This window comes from Convolutriloba macropyga, chromosome 11, assembly GCF_964194025.1.
Source record: "Convolutriloba macropyga chromosome 11, txConMacr16.3, whole genome shotgun sequence".
NCBI classification, from domain to species: Eukaryota; Metazoa; Xenacoelomorpha; order Acoela; family Convolutidae; genus Convolutriloba; species Convolutriloba macropyga.
Window position 1 is genome coordinate 37,310,963 of NC_134478.1, and position 22,500 is coordinate 37,333,462.

The 22,500-nt window shown below is 29.9% G+C and overlaps 1 protein-coding gene across 1 annotated transcript in view; it reads right to left on the reverse strand.

Moving 5' to 3' along the window:
* The window catches only part of LOC142349453 (tetraspanin-4-like), a 68,060-nt gene that overhangs the window by 11,824 nt on the left and 33,736 nt on the right, over nucleotides 1-22,500 (reverse strand). The window contains exon 6 of the mRNA XM_075401029.1: nucleotides 687-770. Coding sequence (XP_075257144.1) covers nucleotides 687-770 — 84 coding nt within the window. The remainder of the gene's footprint in view (nucleotides 1-686; nucleotides 771-22,500) is intronic.

Consider the following 22,500-nt stretch of genomic DNA (forward strand, 5'->3'; position numbering starts at 1 on the left):
CAAATATAAAATTGTCCTTCTCACAGAACAAATTGAAAATATTCTATATCTTAAAGTTTTCTTTAAACATTTTTTTGATACGCCCAGACTGATGGGAGTCGGCAGCTGTTTGAAAGCTAAATTATGCAAACAAGGTATCTTTGAGTACTATTTAGTCTAATATCATCAGCAAAACTAAATAAAACGAATCCTAATATTCATCAGCAGCTACCAACCAATCTTGATACGATTTTAAAATTAAAAGTGTTTGATTTGCAGGGTTGATATCTACCAGTGACATATCGCCCAAAATTTGATATACCCACAAATATACAAAAATGCAAAAGTACACATCGTTGTAGCATGCCAACATACTCTCTGAAGTGTGTTTTTCTCGGATTGCAACTAAATTCAATCGAATCAACTCCGTTAGATCAATAAAATAATGGAATTTGCCTCTGCCGCTATGTTTTCAGGGGAATAATTCGGCGCGTTGCTTAATTTGTCAGCTCACTTGTGAAGTAGTATACAATTGACTTTTTAGCTGTGTAGAATTTGTGCTTCCCCAGTTGAGAGGTCGACTTATGAAAAGGACCGTGGTGGACCGAATAGAATTCTCAAAAGAAAGACAATTTGACGTTAATAATTTTTAACTGCCTACTGATTGTTAACACGGGCAGGAAATGGTCGTTATCATGTATAGATACCTGAGCAAGGGCAACTATAGTGGCCACCAAAGTCAGAAGCAGAGTCCGTTCCTCGATAAAGTCCCGCAACGTATCCGCACAGCCCTGTGAACAAAAAATGTCTTTGTTCTTTCCCACAATTTGTTTTTTTTTAACTGGATCATAAAAAAACTTCCCGCAGCCCAAGCAGCTATAAAACGATTGCCGCTTTATTTGCTTCGTGGTTAAGAAAAAATTGACTGTTTGCGTGTTTTTTTTAAACTGAAGCATCAGATAGAGAGCAAAAAATATGTAGGGTTGAAAATTGCACAGAGCTTCATAAAAATATTTTGGAGAAACTGTTTCTTATTGGGTTGGTTGTGAGCCAATATAATCACTAGTTATACTAATTAACCATTATCATTCAGCCGTACAAAACTAAGTTTCTTTTATATTATACAACAATTTTGCTGCTGATAAAAAGCAGCAATTTAGCAAAGCTGGATCACTAATACTGAGATTATCTCTCTCAAGAGGTCACCTGCAAATTATGAAGTTTTCACTATTTGTCTTACTTTTTATAAATAAAGGTTCGCCACTGTGTGTTAAAATCTGAACTGAGAAAAGTTTTTGGAAAAATCTTACAACGCTTTAACGCAACCTCTTTGATAAATTTATTGCAAGTCAAACTATAACTAAATTTCACGCTGTTCGTTTTTGTTAAACCGCCGCTCAAGTAGACAAGATGAGCATCACCGTTGACCATAGAACCATAGAAATAAATTGCATGACTATTTCAAGCACGATTAATCGTTGCCACAAACTGAACCAAGGTAAGATTGTTCTCCTTTATTTTTTCAGTATAATTGTCAAGTCAATTGTTGTGCCGACCCACTTTAGTGGGGGAGGAACTATATACTCAAATGGGTTTTTTTTCGTTCAGACAATTTTGGCAGATCGATATAATCATCGCAGAGAGTTGTGAGTGGTATCATTGAAAACCCGTCCAGCGTAGAATATGGAATTGATAAAAGATTTTTTCAATTTTCGCCTTTTATAGGGAGTTATGGAGGATTAAAGTTTTGTGAATATTTGACGTCTTTCAGCCGTTTGTTTTCACATTTTCGGTGTTTTTGACCTAACTTTTGTCAATTTTGCTAAAATTTGTTGAAATTGATAACTGTAGTGTTATTAATTTTATCTCTAAAGATAGAGGAGGGTTGCTGAATTGTTCGATTTGAGTTTTTAGGCGCTAGAATTTATGCTAAATTTTTCAAAATTCGACTTTGGGACCAAAATTTGGACCAAATTTGCTTTTTAGCCGACTTGCTTTAAATTTGCTGGAAGCAGATACCTTAAAACTGCAGTCATATTCTTTTTAAGCTGAGAAATGAGCTAGTTGTGCAATAACTGGTTTTGAAGGTTTTTTGAAGTTACAATTTAGCCAGTTTTTTTGCAAATTCAAACTCAATAAATATAAAGAATGCATTTTTTTTGACAAACTGAAAAATTTTGAAAAGAACTGATCTGTTTTGCAACCATTTGAACAGATGAGTTTTTGTTAGACGCGCAGCACCATCTGGGAGTAGTGGATAAAACAAGGGATTCAACCACCAGTAAAATTTGTCCCTTTCTCCTAACGCTAATCGCGCATGTCGAATCGGGCCAAATTTTACTGTTTGTCGAATCCCTTGTTTTATCCACTACTATATATTAGCTCTATATTCACTTCTTTTATATTTTAAATCTATCATTTCTTGTCTCACTTAGTGCAAACCACTAGTACAGAGTTAAGCTGTTAATTATTTGTTATCAGACGGATCCGTGAAGCGGTTTCACCGATAGTTTGGGTTCTATCCCCACCGACTCCGGTGGACGTCCCCAGATACTAGTATAAAACTAATCAGTGAAACTGCTTCCCAGATGAGACCGTGTAAAAAGCACGTAAAACCAACTTGCGAAAAAACTTGAACAAAAATTGAAAGAAATATTAAAATAATAAAAATTTTCATATATCCCCTAATCAATATTTAATTAATCTAAAACAAAAACTTTCTGTCTCACTTGGCGTAGTGGTTAAATCATCAAGTCTAGTTAAGTTGCTTTAGCAAACGGAAGCTATGGGGTTCCTTCATCACTGACTCCAGTGAACGTCCCCCGACATTGATGAATTACTATGAAACTAAGTGAGACAAAAAAAAACCAATTCACAGTTCTTAAAAAGGATGATCCCTGCTGTGAGATTGTATATGGGACACACTGTGATGGGTATACAGTCAAAAAACAATGAGATCGTTGGAAACACACTGATTAGTGTTTTTCTATGTCTTCTTGAATATTATACTTATAAACATGCTCTCTGAATTGATTTTTAGTGTGATCATATCTATATCTATGAAGATAAATACATAGTCTACATTTCCTATTTCTAAATCTATAAAATGATATATGTTTATAAACATTACACATACTACACGTTAGATATTGATCAGGATCAGAATAATGATATCCCAAATGTTCTATATAATCTTTAACCTAAACCATATCTTTACATACATAACAAGAATATTCTAATTCTTTACAATTATTACAACATTCTTTCCAAGGTTTATTTATGCATTTATTGCATTTCATTTTCATTTTTCGAAAAATTATTTTTTGATTATTTCCCTAAATAAATACATCATGTCTCAACCAACTAATACTAGTGTCATAAACTTCTGCGATGTCTGTAATTCATCCTTCGAATCAAAGAAAGCTTTATACAGGCATCAATCATACGATCTCAAACATAAGGAACTTTTGGAGAAAAATATTTGAATCTGAAGAAGACGAAATCTTGGAGAGGGTGTATAATCCGGATGAAGATGATTATATTATTAAAACTAAACCAGCCACCAAACCTAAAACTAAAACTGAAGAGGATATCTACACCAGAATTAAATCGGCGAAGCCGTTTCATGGATATGAATGTAAAGAATGTCATGAAGAATTTAGAAGTAAAGTAGCTCTAACTACTCATTCATATAGTCATAATCGTAAGTATCTAGAAAACACAGAAGACTTCGATATAAACTCAAGTCAGAACATGAGAAAATTTTATATTACTGATATAGGTGGGAATTACATTGAAGATATAGATGAAGCAACTAATAACTCTTTAGAAGAAATTAAAAACTGTTACCAGTTTCGCAAAGTTAAGAGTTTTAAATATAAGATCACGGCTGAATGTGATTATAAGAAGAGAAACAAAGAAGAAGTTAAAACTACTAAAATATTCTTCAATACTGATTATATTAATAATAATGCAATATATGAATATGAGGACTTCAATCGGTGGCTAGATTTCAAAAAAGAAATATATGAAGGTTATGGTTATGATTTTGAGTTTCTTGGAATAAGAAATATTCAGTTAAAAATTGAACCAACTAAAGCATCTATTGGTAGTTATATAGATTTACCTCCTGATCTCAAGAATTCTAAATCGATATTAAATATACGTAGTTATAAATACAACTGCTTACAACTAACTATTACTGCTTGGCTACATCCCGCCCCACACCATGCAACTCGAGAAAGTAAATATGAAGATAAACTAATTGAACCAAGACAACAACATAACGATGATTTTGCTTATGTAATAAGAATACAGAAATTGTATAGTATTAATATTTGGGTATACACACCTTGTGGAAATGGTACAACAGAATTGTTTAAACAAGTGGATGATTTTGATAAAGATAGAAAAGATGTAAGAATACTAGTTTGGAGTAATGGTCAAATAGAACACTGTGCCCTAATAAAAAATATAGAAACCTTGCTAGAACGACCAAATAAAAACAACATTAAATCTTATTATTGTGATAGGAGTACCTATTGGTTTAACTCACAAATTAAATATGATAAACACGAATGCAGCACCTCATTCAAACCAGAGATTGTTTGTCCTAAGAAAAAACATATTACTTTTGTAAATGAACACAAACGTCAGAATATAAAAAAATATTATAACTGCCGATATAGAATGTTGCATTGTTGATCCGCGAAGCGGTTTCACCGATGTCACAACTAATGATTGTAAATATGTAATAGCTGAACATATTCCAATAGCTGTGGGTTACACCTGGCAAGGTAACTTCAAACACTACTTCGGTCTAGGCTGCATCAAAAGATTTGCTAGAGATCTGTTAGAAATAGAAACTGAGAATAACTTCAAACATAATGAAAAGATGATATTCACAGAAGAAGATAAATTATATCATGAAACTAATAACACTTGTCATACCTGCAGTAAAACATATATTAATAAAGTAAGAGATCATTGTCATGAAACTGGTAAATATAGAGGACCAGCATGTAAAATATGTAATCTAAAATACAAACAACAAAACTTCATTCCAATAATATTCCATAATGGCTCTGGCTATGATTTCAATCTGCTATACAGTCAACTCTTCAAACAGAATAATGATAAAAGAAAAGTAGATAACATACCACTAGCTGGTGGTGAGTCTAAGATGTTTAGCATTGGTTGTCTTAAATTCTTAGATAGTTATAACTTCTTAGCTATGCCCCTAGATCAGATGGCAAAGATATATGGGTGTAAAACTAAAACATTATATCCATATGAATACTTTGGTTTAGACTCCTATAATAATCTTATAGGTAATCTAAAAAAAGAAGACTTTAAATCCTCTCTACATAATAAATTACCAACACAAGAAGAAGTAGATAACTTTAATAATGAAAACAGTCATAAAACTGGAAAAGATCTAACTATAGAGTATTTACAGAATGATGTGGAAATATTAGACTACTGCATGAATGAATATGTTAAACTAAGTATGAAAGAATTCAAGCTCAGTCCACTACATTACGTTAGTCTCCCGGGTTATAGTTTTGATTGTTGGTTACTGTCAAGTGGTGTAACATTAGATACATTACAAGATAAACAAATGCTAGATGATTTTGTTGGAGCAAAGAGAGGTGGTATATGCTGAATAATGGTTGATAGATATATAAATATTAGTAATACTAATACTAGTGCTAATATTAATGATAAAACTAATGCTAATACTAATACTAATATTAATACTAATACTAATACTAATACTAATACTAGTACTAATACTAATACTAATCAGGGAACCTGCTTCGCAGATACTAATGAAAAAGTTATTAATAGAAATATATGGTACATAGACGCAAACAACCTATATGGTTATGCAATGATGCAAAAGTTACCTTATAAGGACTTCCAGTTTACTACTACTACTACTACTCTAGATCCGCGAAGCGGGTTCCTCGATACAATATTGAATACTCCAGATGATAGTGATCATGGTTACTATATAGTTTGTGATATTGATTATACTAATGAATGTAAAGAGAGAACAGAACAGTTAGCACTAATGCCTATTAAAAGAAAGATAAATGATAATGAATTGGGATACCGACAAAGAAAGAAAAGTAAAGCAAGATCAGGGAAACTGCTTCACAGATCAGAAAAATTAATCTTAGACCAAAACAACAAAACAGAATATATGGTTCATTATAGGATGTTAAAGTTCTATGTTAAGATGGGAGTAAAAGTAACAAAAATACATAGAGTAATTAAATTTAAACAAGATTATATATGTAGAGATTATATACAAAACAATACAAATAAAATAGCAACAGCTAAAACTGAAGCAGAAAAGGATGTAATGAAATTAATGAATAACTCATCATATGGAAGAATGTGCATGAATCCTCTACACTTCTTTCAAAGCAAGTTCTTGCAAGATGAAGAAAAGATAATCAAAAGTGTAAGTAAACCAACATCTTAGAATTAAGCAAATTACACATGTATGATGTATTCTATTATATTCTTCAACCATCTCTCAAAGATCTACAACTCCATTACATGGATACTGATAGTTTTGTATTAAGTTTTACCGAAGGTAATGTCGACAATGAACACATGGATTTAAGTAATCTAGAGCCTGCAATCAAAACAAATAATAAAGTTCCTGGTAAATTCAAACATGAAATGGGAAGTAAGATCATAGAAGAGTTTATGGCCCTAACACCAGGGACATATAGCTTTAAAGATTACCCCAATAAAACTAAAGAGAAAGGAATAAAGAATTATAACAATGCTATACAAGAGGAGTATTATAATGCACTAATGTATAACATAGAGAGAAGTGTAGATGAATGTAGAATACAAAAAGTTGGTGATAACATGACAACAACAAAAACAAGTATGATAAGTCTAAACACATTTGATGATAAAATATTTTATGTAAATAATTTTAAAAGCTATCCTCATGATGAGAATCTATATCTATTCAAAAGAGATTTATTAAAATTGATCCACCAAGCATCAGTGAAACTGCTTCGCAGATCAGAAAAATTAATCTTAGACCAAAACAACAAAACAGAATATATGGTTCATTATAGGATGTTAAAGTTCTATGTTAAGATGGGAGTAAAAGTAACAAAAATACATAGAGTAATTAAATTTAAACAAGATTATATATGTAGAGATTATATACAAAACAATACAAATAAAATAGCAACAGCTAAAACTGAAGCAGAAAAGGATGTAATGAAATTAATGAATAACTCATCATATGGAAGAATGTGCATGAATCCTCTACACTTCTTTCAAAGCAAGTTCTTGCAAGATGAAGAAAAGATAATCAAAAGTGTAAGTAAACCAACATCTTAGAATTAAGCAAATTACACATGTATGATGTATTCTATTATATTCTTCAACCATCTCTCAAAGATCTACAACTCCATTACATGGATACTGATAGTTTTGTATTAAGTTTTACCGAAGGTAATGTCGACAATGAACACATGGATTTAAGTAATCTAGAGCCTGCAATCAAAACAAATAATAAAGTTCCTGGTAAATTCAAACATGAAATGGGAAGTAAGATCATAGAAGAGTTTGTGGCCCTAACACCAGGGACATATAGCTTTAAAGATTACCCCAATAAAACTAAAGATAAAGGAATAAAGAATTATAACAATGCTATACAAGAGGAGTATTATAATGCACTAATGTATAACATAGAGAGAAGTGTAGATGAATGTAGAATACAAAAAGTTGGTGATAACATGACAACAACAAAAACAAGTATGATAAGTCTAAACACATTTGATGATAAAATATTTTATGTAAATAATTTTAAAAGCTATCCTCATGATGAGAATCTATATCTATTCAAAAGAGATTTATTAAAATTGATCCACCAAGCATCAGTGAAACTGCTTCGCAGATCATTAGATGGAGACAAAGACCTACTGGTTTATAATATTCTAGAACTAACCATTAATGATGATAGAAAGTTAATTGAAGTTGCTATTATATTATATAACGAGCTTTGCTAATTTTTATAACGAAAAATAATAGACCTAATTCATTCATTACATCCATATGGTTGGTAGTTAGCATATTATAAATCAATATCTGAGCCATATATTTTTCCATAATGTCTCCCATGATTGTATTCTCATATAGTGTAGCTCCAGCTATTATTTTTTTATTATGTTCTAGAAATTTTATTATCTTCTTAGCCCCATCTAAATATTTAGAATAAGTTGAAATTATTAAATCATCATGATTTGGTTCCTTAATATGATCAATAAACTCATCTATAGTATAACAATGTCTTTTACAAGCTTAACATCTTTTTAGATTAAGAGAGAAGCTGTTTTCATTATCCATTCTTTACTCTTATTATAATTTTTCAATACATATAAAATGACTAAACTAGATAAACTTATAGAATTAAACAATCTAGAAAAACAAAACAGAAGAAATAGATTAGAAGATAAATTAAAACAACAAGAATATTATGGTGAAATAGAAGAGTTATTCGATCCTTTAACTAAAACTATCAGTAAAACTGCTTCGCAGATAAATGAAAACACTGAACGGAATCTAGCATTAGGTGAACAAACATTAGAGCAATAGATTGGCAAAATCAAGAGATAGATAAACAAACTAAGATGATTGGTGAAACTGCTTCGCAGATCGAGCAAGCTGGTTCCCAATTTAATGAAACTGCTTTGCAGATGGGTGAAACCGCTTCTCGGGTTCATGAAACTGCTTCCAAGATTGGTGAAACGTTAAAGGGGACTCAAGATATAGCACCAGTTTATGTTGATACAAAAACAGCCAAACTTCTTCATGACATGGGAGCTCAAACTAATCCTCAATTAAAATTAGAACTCGTAGACTTACCTAGTAGGAGATATAAAACGAATGGTGTTGATATAACTCTAGAGCAGGGTGCATTTTTAGTTAGGGATAATGTATATGAGTTTTCAGAAGGATTTACTGATTTTCTTACTAAATCAAATGTAACATATGATGATAAGGTTGAGGAAGATGAAAACAAAAATAAAAGGTTTTTAAAGGATATTAGATATGATTTGGGAAAAGGGGATAAGAAAAGCGCTAGATATAGAACAATAAAACGTATAATGGAGGTAAGAGATGATATATTTGGCAGGGGATTAAATGGCAACCCAAATAATTTAGTAGAAAGACTAGACTTATTAATACTAGAAACAAAAGCTGGTCATGATGGGTTATATGATGAAATGCTAGATATATCTAAGCAACTATTATCTATGAATATTATTAATCAAAACCAACTAGATAATTTTGTTTTAAATTATGGTAAATAGTTGAAACCATGACTACGTCATCAGGGAACCTGCTTCACAGATGACTATGTCCATAAATAGAATGTTAGAAAAACAACAACAATAACTAGCTAAAGAAGTATTCAGTCCTCAAATAACAAAGTTTAAAAGACAAAGAATAATACCACTATATAAAGATGAAACATGGTCAGCTGATTTAATTGATAGGTCATCTCTAAGTAAATACAATAATAATTATAAGTTTATATTAACAGTTATAGATATATTCACAAAATATGCATGGGCTATTTCATTAAAGAATAAATCTGGTTTATCTATAACTAATGGTTTTAAAATACTATTAAGTGAACATCCACAAGGTGGCTCTGAACCTAGAAAACCAGAAAACAGAAAAGTTATGGGTAGATAGAGGTAGTGAGTTTTACAATAAAAAAATCTTTACTAAAAGAATATGGAACCGGCAAAGCCGCTTCAGGGATAGAGCTATATTCTACTTTTAGTGATTTAAAGGCTGTGTTTATAGAGAGATTTAATAGAACATTATTACACATAATAAATAAACCAATGTTCATCAACGGTGATGGTAATTGGGTAAATATATTAAATGATGATGTTTTAACATATAACAATAACATTCACTCAACAATTAATATGACACCAGTTGACGCTTCTAATAATCCTGATAAAGTTAAATACTATGTTAATTCTACCAAAGCAACACCAAAATTTAAAGTTGGTGATTATGTTAGAAATGCAGATAAACGTAATATCTTCTCTAAAGGTTACACTTCTAATTGGAATAGAGAATTGTTTATAGTGAATGAAGTTCTAAAAAAATATCCACCAACATATAAAATAGAAGATAATAATGGAGAGATAATAGAAGTTAAATATTATGAACAGGAATTATTGAAATCCGAGTTTGATTTTGAATCTAATAATAAGGTTATGGAATCATTAAATACAATTCTTAATATAAATAATGACAAGAAATAGATTTAACCAAGCGAAACGTCATATAGGGAATGGAAACAACTTAACACTAAGTAAGGCTCGTGGGTTATTCCTAGAAGAAAATGATGATATTGATATGAACGATACCTATAAAATTACAAATGTTCATCCTCCTAGAGATGAAAAAGATGTTGTTAATAAAGAGTATTGTGACAATAACTTATTATCCTAAAAACTTATTATCCTAATAAAATTACAAATGTTCGTCCTCCTAGAGATGAAAAAGATGTTGTTAATAAAGAGTATTGTGACAATAACTTATTATCCTAATAAAATAAACATTTTAAGTAGAAACATAACTGAACTAAAAAAAGGTGACTTTGATAAAGTTACAACTAAATCATTACAACTAAATGAAACACAAGTTAATGAAGAACTAATTAATGAGTTTATTGAATCAACAGATGAAGTCAGAAATACTGTTAAGTTTTGTAATAAATTTGCTGCAGATACTATCTCTAAATATAATCAATTAAAGCAAGAATTTGATAATAATAAATTTAATCAGAATATAACTAACAAACACTTAGATGAAATGTTTACTAACGGTCTGAGAGAAATGAAAGAATACAATAAATCTCTTAGAGGTGATATAGTACAATATATAATTGCTATACTTTTAAAAAGTAAGTTACTTGATGATAAAGAGAAAGACAGACTTGAGATGCATTATAGTTTTAATCAAGAAGATATAATGAAAGAAATAGAAAGAATTTTTACTAATGAAAATAAGCAAAGCAATGACCAATCCAACAGCACCGAGTGAGAGATTACTATATCCCAACTTGTCAACCGTTAATGAACAATACATCAACGAAAAGATTCAAGCTAATAATAAATTTACCAACAATATTAACATTATAAAAGATATTAGAAATTATTATGAAACTGAAACTAATAACTATAATAAGAAGTTAAGTAGATAAAAGAATTATTTTAACATAGCTGAGATAACAGAAATAGTATTATCATCAATAGCAACAACTGCAACAACAACATGAGTTTCATTAACAGGTATAGGATTAGCTTATTCTATACCAACAGCTTTTGCTACAGCAACTGTTTGTGTTTCATTATCAAAAACAATTAAAACTAAAATTAGAAATAAAATTATAAAATATTCACAAATGTATATTTTAAGTAAACAGTTTAGTGATAAGTTTAATAAACTATATACTAAATCAATGAATGATAATAAAATAGATAATGATGAGTATAATGAATTTGTTAAATTATATGAGGATTATAAGACGAATAAGAAAAACAAGCTGAGTATTTTTTTAGATTAAAGATATTAGTGCTTAGTAATAACAATGTGTTTAGTAATAATAATATTAGTTTTAATATTTATCCGCCAAGCGGTTACACCGATCGATAAATATATAATCATAATCATAGCTATAAACATAATCATAAACATATTATAATCATGGATAAAATCATGGATATAAACATAATCATAATCATAATCATAATCATAATCAAATAATTATCTTTTCTTTGTACCTAAGTATAACCCTCTACCTTTTTGTACTACCTTTATACCTTCACGAGTAGTTGCAAATTTAATTAAATCAGGTGTAGCCGCTAGAGCTGCTTTAGGGTTTCTACTTGCAGCTGCACTTCAAATTTTACTTGCTGTTTCTAATGCTCTGACTGGATTATTAGCAACTTTCTTGCCAAAGTTAACCGTAGCTTTACCAACACTTTTGAAGAAATCTTTCAATCCCTCAGCTTCTATTGTTGCATCAGATACTGTCATTGATTTATTCCTTCTACATAAAACACAATTACCTTTTAACATTTTAGTACCTTTTGAAGTAATGGCTCCTCTTATATTAAAAGTACCGCTATAATGTCTACCTCCAACACAATATGAATTAGTTTTGAACTTATTTAAAAGACTCATTTCTACATATAAAAAATAATGGAAGTTAAAAAGTATAATTTCTTGTTGTTATTAAGCCTAAGCCTAAGGTTAGGCCCAAGGCTAAGATTAAGCTTGAAGCTAGAGGCTTGGCTCTAGAGAATAAAAAAAAATTAGACATTATTTATGCTAAAAGTTTTGTTAATACTAATAAGAAATAGTTAGGTATTAACAAGAGTAACAATTGAATCTGACTAGCTATAAGTATAAGTATAAGTATATGGTTATGTATATAATTATAACAATAACTATATTATACTATAATTATAAACTATCGAGTTATATCTAAAATTATAATTATTGCTAGAGTTATATCTAAAATTATAATTATCGCTAGAATTAAGTCTATGACTTAAATTATATCTATGACTTAAATTATATCTATGACTTAAATTATATCTATGATATTATATCAACCATCTTATTACCATCACTATTCACACTAATAACCTTTCTAGTTAATACTAATGCATGACATATAACATCTGCAACTGCAGCACTAAATTTGAAGTTAAGTTGTATCGGTTGTGGACCTATATGATCCCTTTGATATCTAGTATCAAATACATATATTCTATAATTACTTTTGAATGTTCTATGATTTATATATGGTTTTATATTGTGGTAGCCCATTATAGTCTTTATTAAAGCTAACAATTCTTTAAAAGCCTCATTATAATTATTAGTACCATAATTAATATTCATTCTATCCTCAGGATAAAACTCACAATCTTACAATAACATTCAGTAACAATCATTATATCAAATGTACTTGCATCATGAGTTTGTTCATTAACAGTATTATTTTCAAAACCAACTATTATATATTGTGGTCTTTCCACACTACTTTCCATACCAAGATCAAACAAGAAGTTAGTAGCATTAGGTACATTCTTATAAAATGTCTTTCTTTCATAATAACTAAAGTCTACATTATTTTTTTTACTTAAACCCTTTTGCACAATAATTCTATTATCATTACTAGGATCAATACTAGGTACACACCATGATATATCTTTAATTTCTATATTACCATCATTGGCAACTGCACCAGGATTAGCACTAACTCTATATAGAGCTCTATCATTATTATTCCTTTTCAATATTAGTTTAAATCCTAAACCATATGTAATCTTTTCTAAATCATTGACGAAACCAAATAGATCACTCATCTTAATCATCATATACATATGTCCTTGTTGTGCAGCAATATGGTCACCTTCAAGTTGACTATCTCTATTGCCTTGATTTCTAACAAAACCACACTCATATTCATCATCAGTACTAGTTAATAACTTATACATCAATAGATTAGGATGACAATGATCTATATATTCAATAGTCCTACCACCACTAGTTTCAAGCTTAATTGAACTAACCAATTCCACCATACCATAATTAACTAATCTGATAATAGCGTCATTAGCAAATACACCACCACCATTATCTGATACAACAAACTCTATCTCTAGATATGAATCACGCAAATTTAAGTGATTCTATTCTCTATTGAATATGATATTAATGTTAGTATTAACCGTATTCATTGTTGCCAGATTATTTGGTTTATATTTTATAATCCTACTTTTATGTATATCTTTATTATAACCATAAGTTGTATCCAAATTAAAATCCATTTTTATTAGATAAAAAAATGACTGATTCACGAAGCGGTTTCACCGATAGTTTAATGTTAAGAGAACTACAAAATATACACGAAGCTTTAACTAAAACTAAAAAAGAGCATACACTTAACTTTAGAATGATAAAACCAACAGAAAAGTTTAACTTTAGTGAACCTATACTTAATACAACAAAACTAGGTTTAATTAGATTATCTGTTTATAATTCAGTGTTTAATGTGAATAGGAGAAATAATCATTTCTTATATGCTAGTGCTGTTATAGAAGATGATGAAGCTTTACTTCAGGCTCTTAGCTCTGACCCTAACCTTAATCCTATCTCTACCTCAAGCCCAAACATTACATCTATACTTAATTATAATTATAAAGGAAACCCATTGCTATATTCAACTATTACACCGGGAGCATATGAGTTAACTGATATAGCAGAATTAATAAAAGAAAAAACTGATGGTAATGTTATAATAGAGCCTGATAAGAATACGATGAAATGTTTAATGGAAATAAAACAAGGAGCACTCAGCTTTGATATAGAAAACTCACTAGCCTCATTACTAGGATTTAGAAGAATAATTTATAAAAAAGGAAGATATAAATCTCAGAAAATTATTGATATTATGGGTTTTAGTACTATTAACATTCATTGTAATGTGATATCTGGAGCTAAAGATAATGGTAAAGATACAGACATACTATATACTTTTAATCTAACTGAACCACCAGGTTACTTGATAAATATTATACCAACTAATATCTTATATCAAAATGTAATTAAAGATAGAACAGAATATATTGAATTTCATATTAAAGATGAGCATGGAAGACCTATAGACTTTAATGGCGTTGTATTAAGTTTTACTTTACATCTAGTTTAGTCTTTATCTTTATCTTTATCTTAATCATAATCTTTGACTTAAATTAAACTAAACTACAAAATTTTCCTATCCCAATTAATTCTTAGTTTACCATTACTATTTTTATTTTTAGTTATATCAATGACAATATAATTATAAGGCTCTTTCCATACCTTATTACATATATTAGCAAAATCATTATAACTAAGTTCAACATTACTAAAGAAATCTTGATATATAGATATGGAGACTTTACCTCTCTGTTCAAATAAAATAAATATATTACAGTTCTCTCTAACACTCTGCCTATCCAGAGAGAACAGGTTTTGATTAAGATATATCATATTGCAATTATTATGTCTACCTCTACAAAAGTATTCATTAATAACTGGTTCTTTGGCTCTAACATCATCGAATATCATTAGTTTCTTTAAGTCTTTGGGTAGTTTATCGGGAGATGGTAAATCTTTTATATCTTTAATAAATTCAACATCTGCTTTTGGGTTTATTCTTTCTATACCATGGTACTGATCACCAGTAGGTCCAATGATGTATAGCTTATCAAAGTATAAGTATACATTCACTAGGACCAGATATTATACATTATACTTCAGTAATTATATCGTCATCATTTAGCAATGAACATAGATCATCATTTATGTTTACAGATATCGGTGAAACCGCTTCACGGATATTATTAGTAGGACTATTACTCAAGCTATTACTATTGCTCTTCCTATTAGATTTACTCCTTTGATATTTTTCATCAAATAGATATATAAAATTATCTCTATCATTATCATTATCATTATCATTATCATTATCATTATCATTATCATTATCATTATCATTATCATTATCATTATCATTATCATTATCATTATCATTATCATTATCATTATCATTATCATTATCATTATCATTGTCATTATCATTATCATTATCACTATCATTATCATTATCATTATCATTATCATTATCATTATCATTATCATTATCATTATCATTATCATTATCATTAACATTATCAATAACATTATCATTAACATTATCATTATCATTATCATTATCATTAACATTATCATTATTAGCAAAGCTACTTCGTAGATCAATAACATTATCATTATCATTATAATTATCATTATCAATGACATTATCCTTATCATTAAAATTATCATTATCATTAACATTATCATTATCATTATCATCTGCGAAGCAGGTTCCCTGATTAACATTACAACTTAAACAAAAACACTCATTATATTTTCCTGGATATTTACATTGATTAACTAGAATATTCAAAGCACTTTTAATTAGAAAACCTCTATCAATAAGATATATCATATATAAACAATAAGCCCCACAATAAGATTCATCAAATTGTTGTATTCTCTCCTTAGAGCCTAGATCAACAAATTCTTCCAGGAATAATGGTGGGGTTGGACCACCTTCTCTTCTTACAACTAAAATGCAATGTGTACCTTCAGTTGGATGTAGATTTACAATAATGTTAGAGTTAGGTTCACTTACCATTTCTGGTTTATCATCTCTCATTACAATCTCAATTGGTGTTAGACTTATATCTTTACCTATATCTTTTATTCTGATATCACTCATAGCATTATTACCAATATTAAGTTTATTATTGAATTCCTCAAAAGTTAGGATGAGCATTTTTATACCATAAATTTATTAAATAAGTCTAATTATAAGTCTAAGTCTAAGTCTAAGTCAGAATCTAAATCAAATCTATATTTATTATATAAAAATGGAAACAGGTAGTGCAGTTTTTATTTTTATTATTATAATTGGATTGTTTATATAATATATGATTCAATACCAAGTAAATATACAAAACTAGAATAAAGCTTTGGTGGATTTATGAATAGGAGTCTAGTTAGATTTGAATATGAAAAGTCACCATTACATACTATTGTTTATGGTGGAACTGGTACAGGCAAAACATATTTTATTAGACAATATTTAAAATTATACTCAGTCCAAAATCAAGATCAAGATCAAGATCGAGATCAAATTCAAGATCAAGCTAAAATTATAGTTATAGTGTGTAAAGAAGACATAGACTGGATAGATCCTTAGTCTAATATTTTTTATACTGGGTTTAATAAATGTGATATAAATATGATCACAAAAAAAATATGCATAAATTTCAAAATTGTGTAATAGTACTTGATGATATAGGTGATAGGTTAAATAAGGATATAGGTTATTATTTTACTGAAAGTAGACATTATAATATTCAAATGATTGTAAAGTGTCATAAACCAGCTCAAATAATTAATACAGCAAGAATGAGTTGTGATACTATTTATTTACTAACTTATAATGGACCTGACCTATTTAAAAACTTTAATGAGATGTATAAATGTGAACATGACTTCAAAAAAATAATTAGTGAATTAAATAGTAACTATTATAATTGTACAGATGGAAGGTTAGATGAACTTCGTTATGGTATAAATAAATATAATAAAAAGGAAAATACTTTTATTATTATTAGTAGTAATAGAACAATGATATACGATTCAAGAGTTGGTTTCCTTGATTTAAAAGCTCTTAGTTTAAAAGATGATTTAGAAAGAGAAGATTTAAATAAACTTATAGCATATATGAAACCACTATTGATTAATGCAACAGATAGAAATGTTATTAATCATGATAATTATCAGTTTTATTTTAATAAACTTCTTACTTTAAATAATATTAAAATTCAGAATGTTGTTTTAACAAAAGAGATGATTAAGGGAAAGGGTATGAAAATTTTATCAAATATTGGTGGAATTATAGGCACAGGTTTATTTATATTTAATTGTTTTTATCCTGATTCAATATCAAGAAATGCTGGAACTGTAGCAATGGGAGCAAGCACAATGTTGAGTAGAGTAAATACATTAGTTAAAGTTGGATTTGGAGTAGAGTTGGAAGGTGAAACACGAAGCAGTTATACTGATAGTGAAACATGGTCGAAGACCTATCAGGAAAGCAGTTTGGTAAACCACGAACAAAGTTCGTATAATGATCAGTGTAACTGTGACTTCGTCAATGAAGAGATGGGAATTTTGAATAGAAAGGGAGGAAAGTTTTTAAACAAACTATATATAAATAATGAAGAATTTAGAGAAGAGATTATAAATATTGTTAAAGATAAAAAAATTAGACCTTGATTTGATCTTAGATAAGAGATGTAGAACTAATACACTCAATACTTTAGGAAATAAATATTTAGCAGAGTGTATCCTATCTAAAGATAATACTAAAGGTTTAATTGAAATCATGGCTAAATATTATCCACAAAGTTTGTACACCGATTCTACAGCATAGCTAATATTATCTGCAAATTTGCAAAACAACTCCGTTGAGTAGTTTGGTGCACCACGAACAAAGTTCGTTGGAGAACCACGAGCAAAGCTCGTTTACTGATAATTTTATCTATTAAAAATGCTTTTACAAAGTTTAGAGAGTAACTATAAATGTGGAAACCTTGCTGTTTGAAAATATCATTATGAATCATTTCATAAAGATAAAACTGATAAATGTATGTGATAAATGTAATATAATATTAAGTGGTATTTGTGCTAATGATTTTTCCCCGTGGGGTTGTTCTTTAAAAAATGAATCTAGTTCTAGTTCTAATTCTAGTTCTAACCCTAGTTCTAATTCTAATTATAATTCTAGTTCTAGCCCTAGTTCTAGTTCTAACCCTAATTCTAACTCTAGTTCTAACCCTAGTTCTAGTTCTAGTTCTAGTTCTGGTTCTGGTTCTAACCCCAGTTCTAGCTCTAGTTCTGGTTCTGGTTCTATCTATGACTATAACTCTAACTCAGATCCTAACCCCAACCCTAACCCTAACCTTATCCCCAACCCTAACCCTAACCTTATCCCTAACCCTAACCTTAACCCCAGCTCAGAAGTATTAACTAGATGATGTAATAAGTGTAATTCTATAAAACCACTAAATAATTTTGATGAGGGTAAGTATACATGTAGAAGTTGTACTTCAGCTAAAGTTAATTGTCCGTATTGTACTTCTGTTGTGAGATATGATGGGATACGGGCTCATGTAAAGAAACAACATCCAGACATAGAATTGACTAGAGGATTTAGTAGAAATATAACTGATCGGTGTAACCGCTTCGCGGATAAAACAATTAATCCTAGTTGGCAAAGTCCTAGAGCTGTAAGTCCTTTAGTTATTAACCAAACAGAGGATCTGCGAAGCAGTTTTACTGATAGTTGTTCATGTAAATACTATAATTCTGTATCATTTCTTATTAATAATGGAATAAATATAGAAAAAAGTAAAAGAAAATATAAATTTATTCAAAAGTATAGATAATTTGAAATAAAATGTATAAAAAAATAAAAAAAATACCAAGAAGGAGGGATTCACTCTTTAAGAGCGAAAAAGAGCGATCTTTTCTACTGGGGATCACTCCGAATAAAGAGTGAAATGTAAGTTTTGCTTTGATTTTTTTACTTTTGTTTTTAAATTTGATTTTAATTGATTTTTTTATTGAATTTAGAGCAAAAATATAGTAGTGGATAAAACAAGGGATTCAACAAACAGTAAAATTTGGCCCGATTCCGTATGCGCGATTAGCGTTAGGCGAAAGGGACAAATTTTACTGGTGGTTGAATCCCTTGTTTTATCCACTACTTCTGGGCTGATCTTGATAGCGCCATGGATTCTTACCCTAAAAATTATTTTACTGAGGCGCAACTTTTTTCAAAATATTTCCGCTATGTAAATGTTTTTTATGTGAACTTTTTTTCACTTACAAGAATTTTAAATCAGGGCTCAATTAATGACAGATACCATTACAAAAAACGACGCACAACGAGATTATATTACGGTTTCAGAGTTAGGGGCTTAATTTCTGTGGCCTTGACCAATTGGTTTTGTACCTCATTGGTTTTGTACCTAATTATGTACTTCTTGTTTTGTTTTCATTTGTAATTTTTTGTAGCCCAACGGCTTATTGTCCCCAGTCAAAGATCCAGCATTTTTTCAAGAGTTATGATTAAACCTAGACAATTCTTTTGAATTCTTTCATTTGTTATCTAATGTCCGTTATGACTTTGAATCTTTTTGTTTAAAAATGTTGGTTAATTTTTGAAATTTGCGACTATTTTTATCTCATTTCCTTCAATTTGGGGCGCATTCTGGTTTATAACGGGCTGAAACCAATTACCTGTGAGTTATAAATTTATGTCCAATACGGGTTTATCTTCATCTAATGGTCTCCTGGTTTTGATACTAAACGTTTTCCCTTTTTTTGTTTTTGAGCATAAATGCATATTTTAAGAGTTTATTTTGATTCCTTGTCAATTGAGCAAAATATTGACTAGTCCAATTGAAGGAAAGCATAGTAGTGAAATGAATAGCGTTGCAAAAAAGCGTATCGGCATAATTCGACTGTTTTTGTCGAATAGTTTATGGTTTTTGGGCTGAGACGTTTATCTCGCAAAATTTTATGGATTTTTTTGTTTTTGCCAATGTCTGTCTTTTCTTTTCTGTCTCTCAAACTAGGTAATTTTTTCAGTTCATAGCTGTTTGTTTTAATGACTTTCTTTTTCAATTGTATCCACTTGCTTTCATTTATTTCAATATCACTAACTAAAAGTCTCAAATGATTTTGTTGATTCGAACCTTTTTTCCCTCTTGGTTATACGTTGTGTCTGATTGCTTCGACCATTATCTTGGTTAAAACTTTTCGCAATTTCCATACTGTTCAATTAGGGGTTTCTTTTTGTTGTATGTCCAGATAGTCTTTTTTAAGGCAGACTCCTTGATGTTAAAATGAAGAGAAAGTGAAGATTTACATTTCTTTTAGGTAACATTTTATAAATATAGTGCCGTGAACAGTGTGATGTCGTAAAGCTGTTTGAATATTTGGCTTCCTTATATATTTGTTGTTCTCTTATGGGTTTGTCAATTAGTCATTATTAATAGGCTCAATAGGATTCCTGAGCAATTGCAACTTAATTCATTGCTCTTTGCTGAAAACTTAATTCTGTCAGGACTTTTGAAAAAAATTGTATTAAAAACATAATTGGGTTTTTGAGCTTCGTCATATTTATAATTAATTTTTCGATCGATTTTTAGCTCAGTCTCTGTAAAAACAAGTCACAACCCGTTTAAAGTGAACTATAATTTATTTCTTTAACGGTATTAACTTCAAACATTTTTTTCTCGGCTTTGTTACTACTGTTACAACGAGATTTCAAAATATTTGAGATTGTTTCGTATTTGTTAACTTTATAGGATTTTTGTTCTCTTTTTATTTTATAACAATAATAGTAGGTCCCATTGGCTTTGAAATTTTTTGCCATTGAACATTGGAAATAACATGTCTCAATAGCTTCTCATTGAGATATAAATGAACATCTTAGGGATTTCAGTGAAACTAGTTCTTTTCAAATATAGAAATTTATTTTCAAACTTCGTACCTCTTTGCTCTTTTTTGTCAAACCTATTAACCAGTCGCATTGAGGACAGTACCCATATTGTTTCTAATGCTGTGTAGGTCAAATTGTTTATATTAGGTTTTATCTGATGCGAGTTTGATTTTGATATAATTTTATTTTAGAAATCGAGTTTTGGTTGTAAATATTGTTTGTTGTTTGATATTTATTATTGTCTCTTCTGTAATCATATTATCAACAACGTTAATCGGCCCTGCAGGGTGGCATTATTGTATTCCATTGGTTGTTTAAGGAGCGATTTGTAAGTTTTTGAAAGTTTTCTATCTCTTCGTCATTTGGAAACCAATTAAGTCAAAAATGTGGATGAGCGAGGTCGGAAAATTATATGCGTACGCACGTTACCGAGCCTCCTTGTTAAAAATTTGTTTTCAAACGCACCACGAAACAGCAGTATCAGTGTCTATATGAAATATAAAACAATTCTATGAATCCATCGGCAAAACGAGCTTGGCCTCAGGCGGAAGCGCCATCGCCTCTAAGGTTTGACTGCCGTAGGTCTTATTTGAACAGTATTCTAATATATTTTAAATCCATTTTCGCTTTTACTGATCACGCTCTGTAAGAACAAGTCTTGATAAAGGTCAGGGAGAAAAAATCTCATACAGTTTGATTTACACATTTCAAAGTTATGACACAATTATTAGAAACTTACTAGTTGGGAGAAATGATGTGCTATTAGGATACTGTGAGTAATTATTTTCAATCAGGTTGGTATTTTAGCGTACAACTGACACACATCCTGTTAAACGTTTTTCGCGTGCTCCAGTTTTTGTCAAAACTTTCAAAACTATTTAAAAAGCTGTATCTCAAATTAACTGAAAATTTGACAAGCGCCCTAATTTATAAAATACATTTCTGTCTATTTTGGTAATAAAAAGTAATTTTTCACTTGGTATATTTCATTGTTTTTCCTAGACTTGATCTATCTGATAACATTTAATGTTACAGACAAAACATCAAATGCCTCTCAAAATCGCCTGTCCAAGATTTCCCAGGTTGAGGTCCCAGACCGAAAGTCCATATGTCCAGACCGTCCCAGACGGAAAGTTCCTATTTCCAGACCGTCCCAGACGGAAAGTGCCTATGTCCAGATTTTCGTGCGTTCACCAGATTTTCGTGCGTTCATGTCCAGACTTTCGTGCGTTCACCAGATTTTCGTGCGTGCATGTCCAGACTTTCGCGCGTTCAACAGACATTCGTGCGTTCATGTCCAGACTTTCGTGCGTTCAACAGGTTTCGTG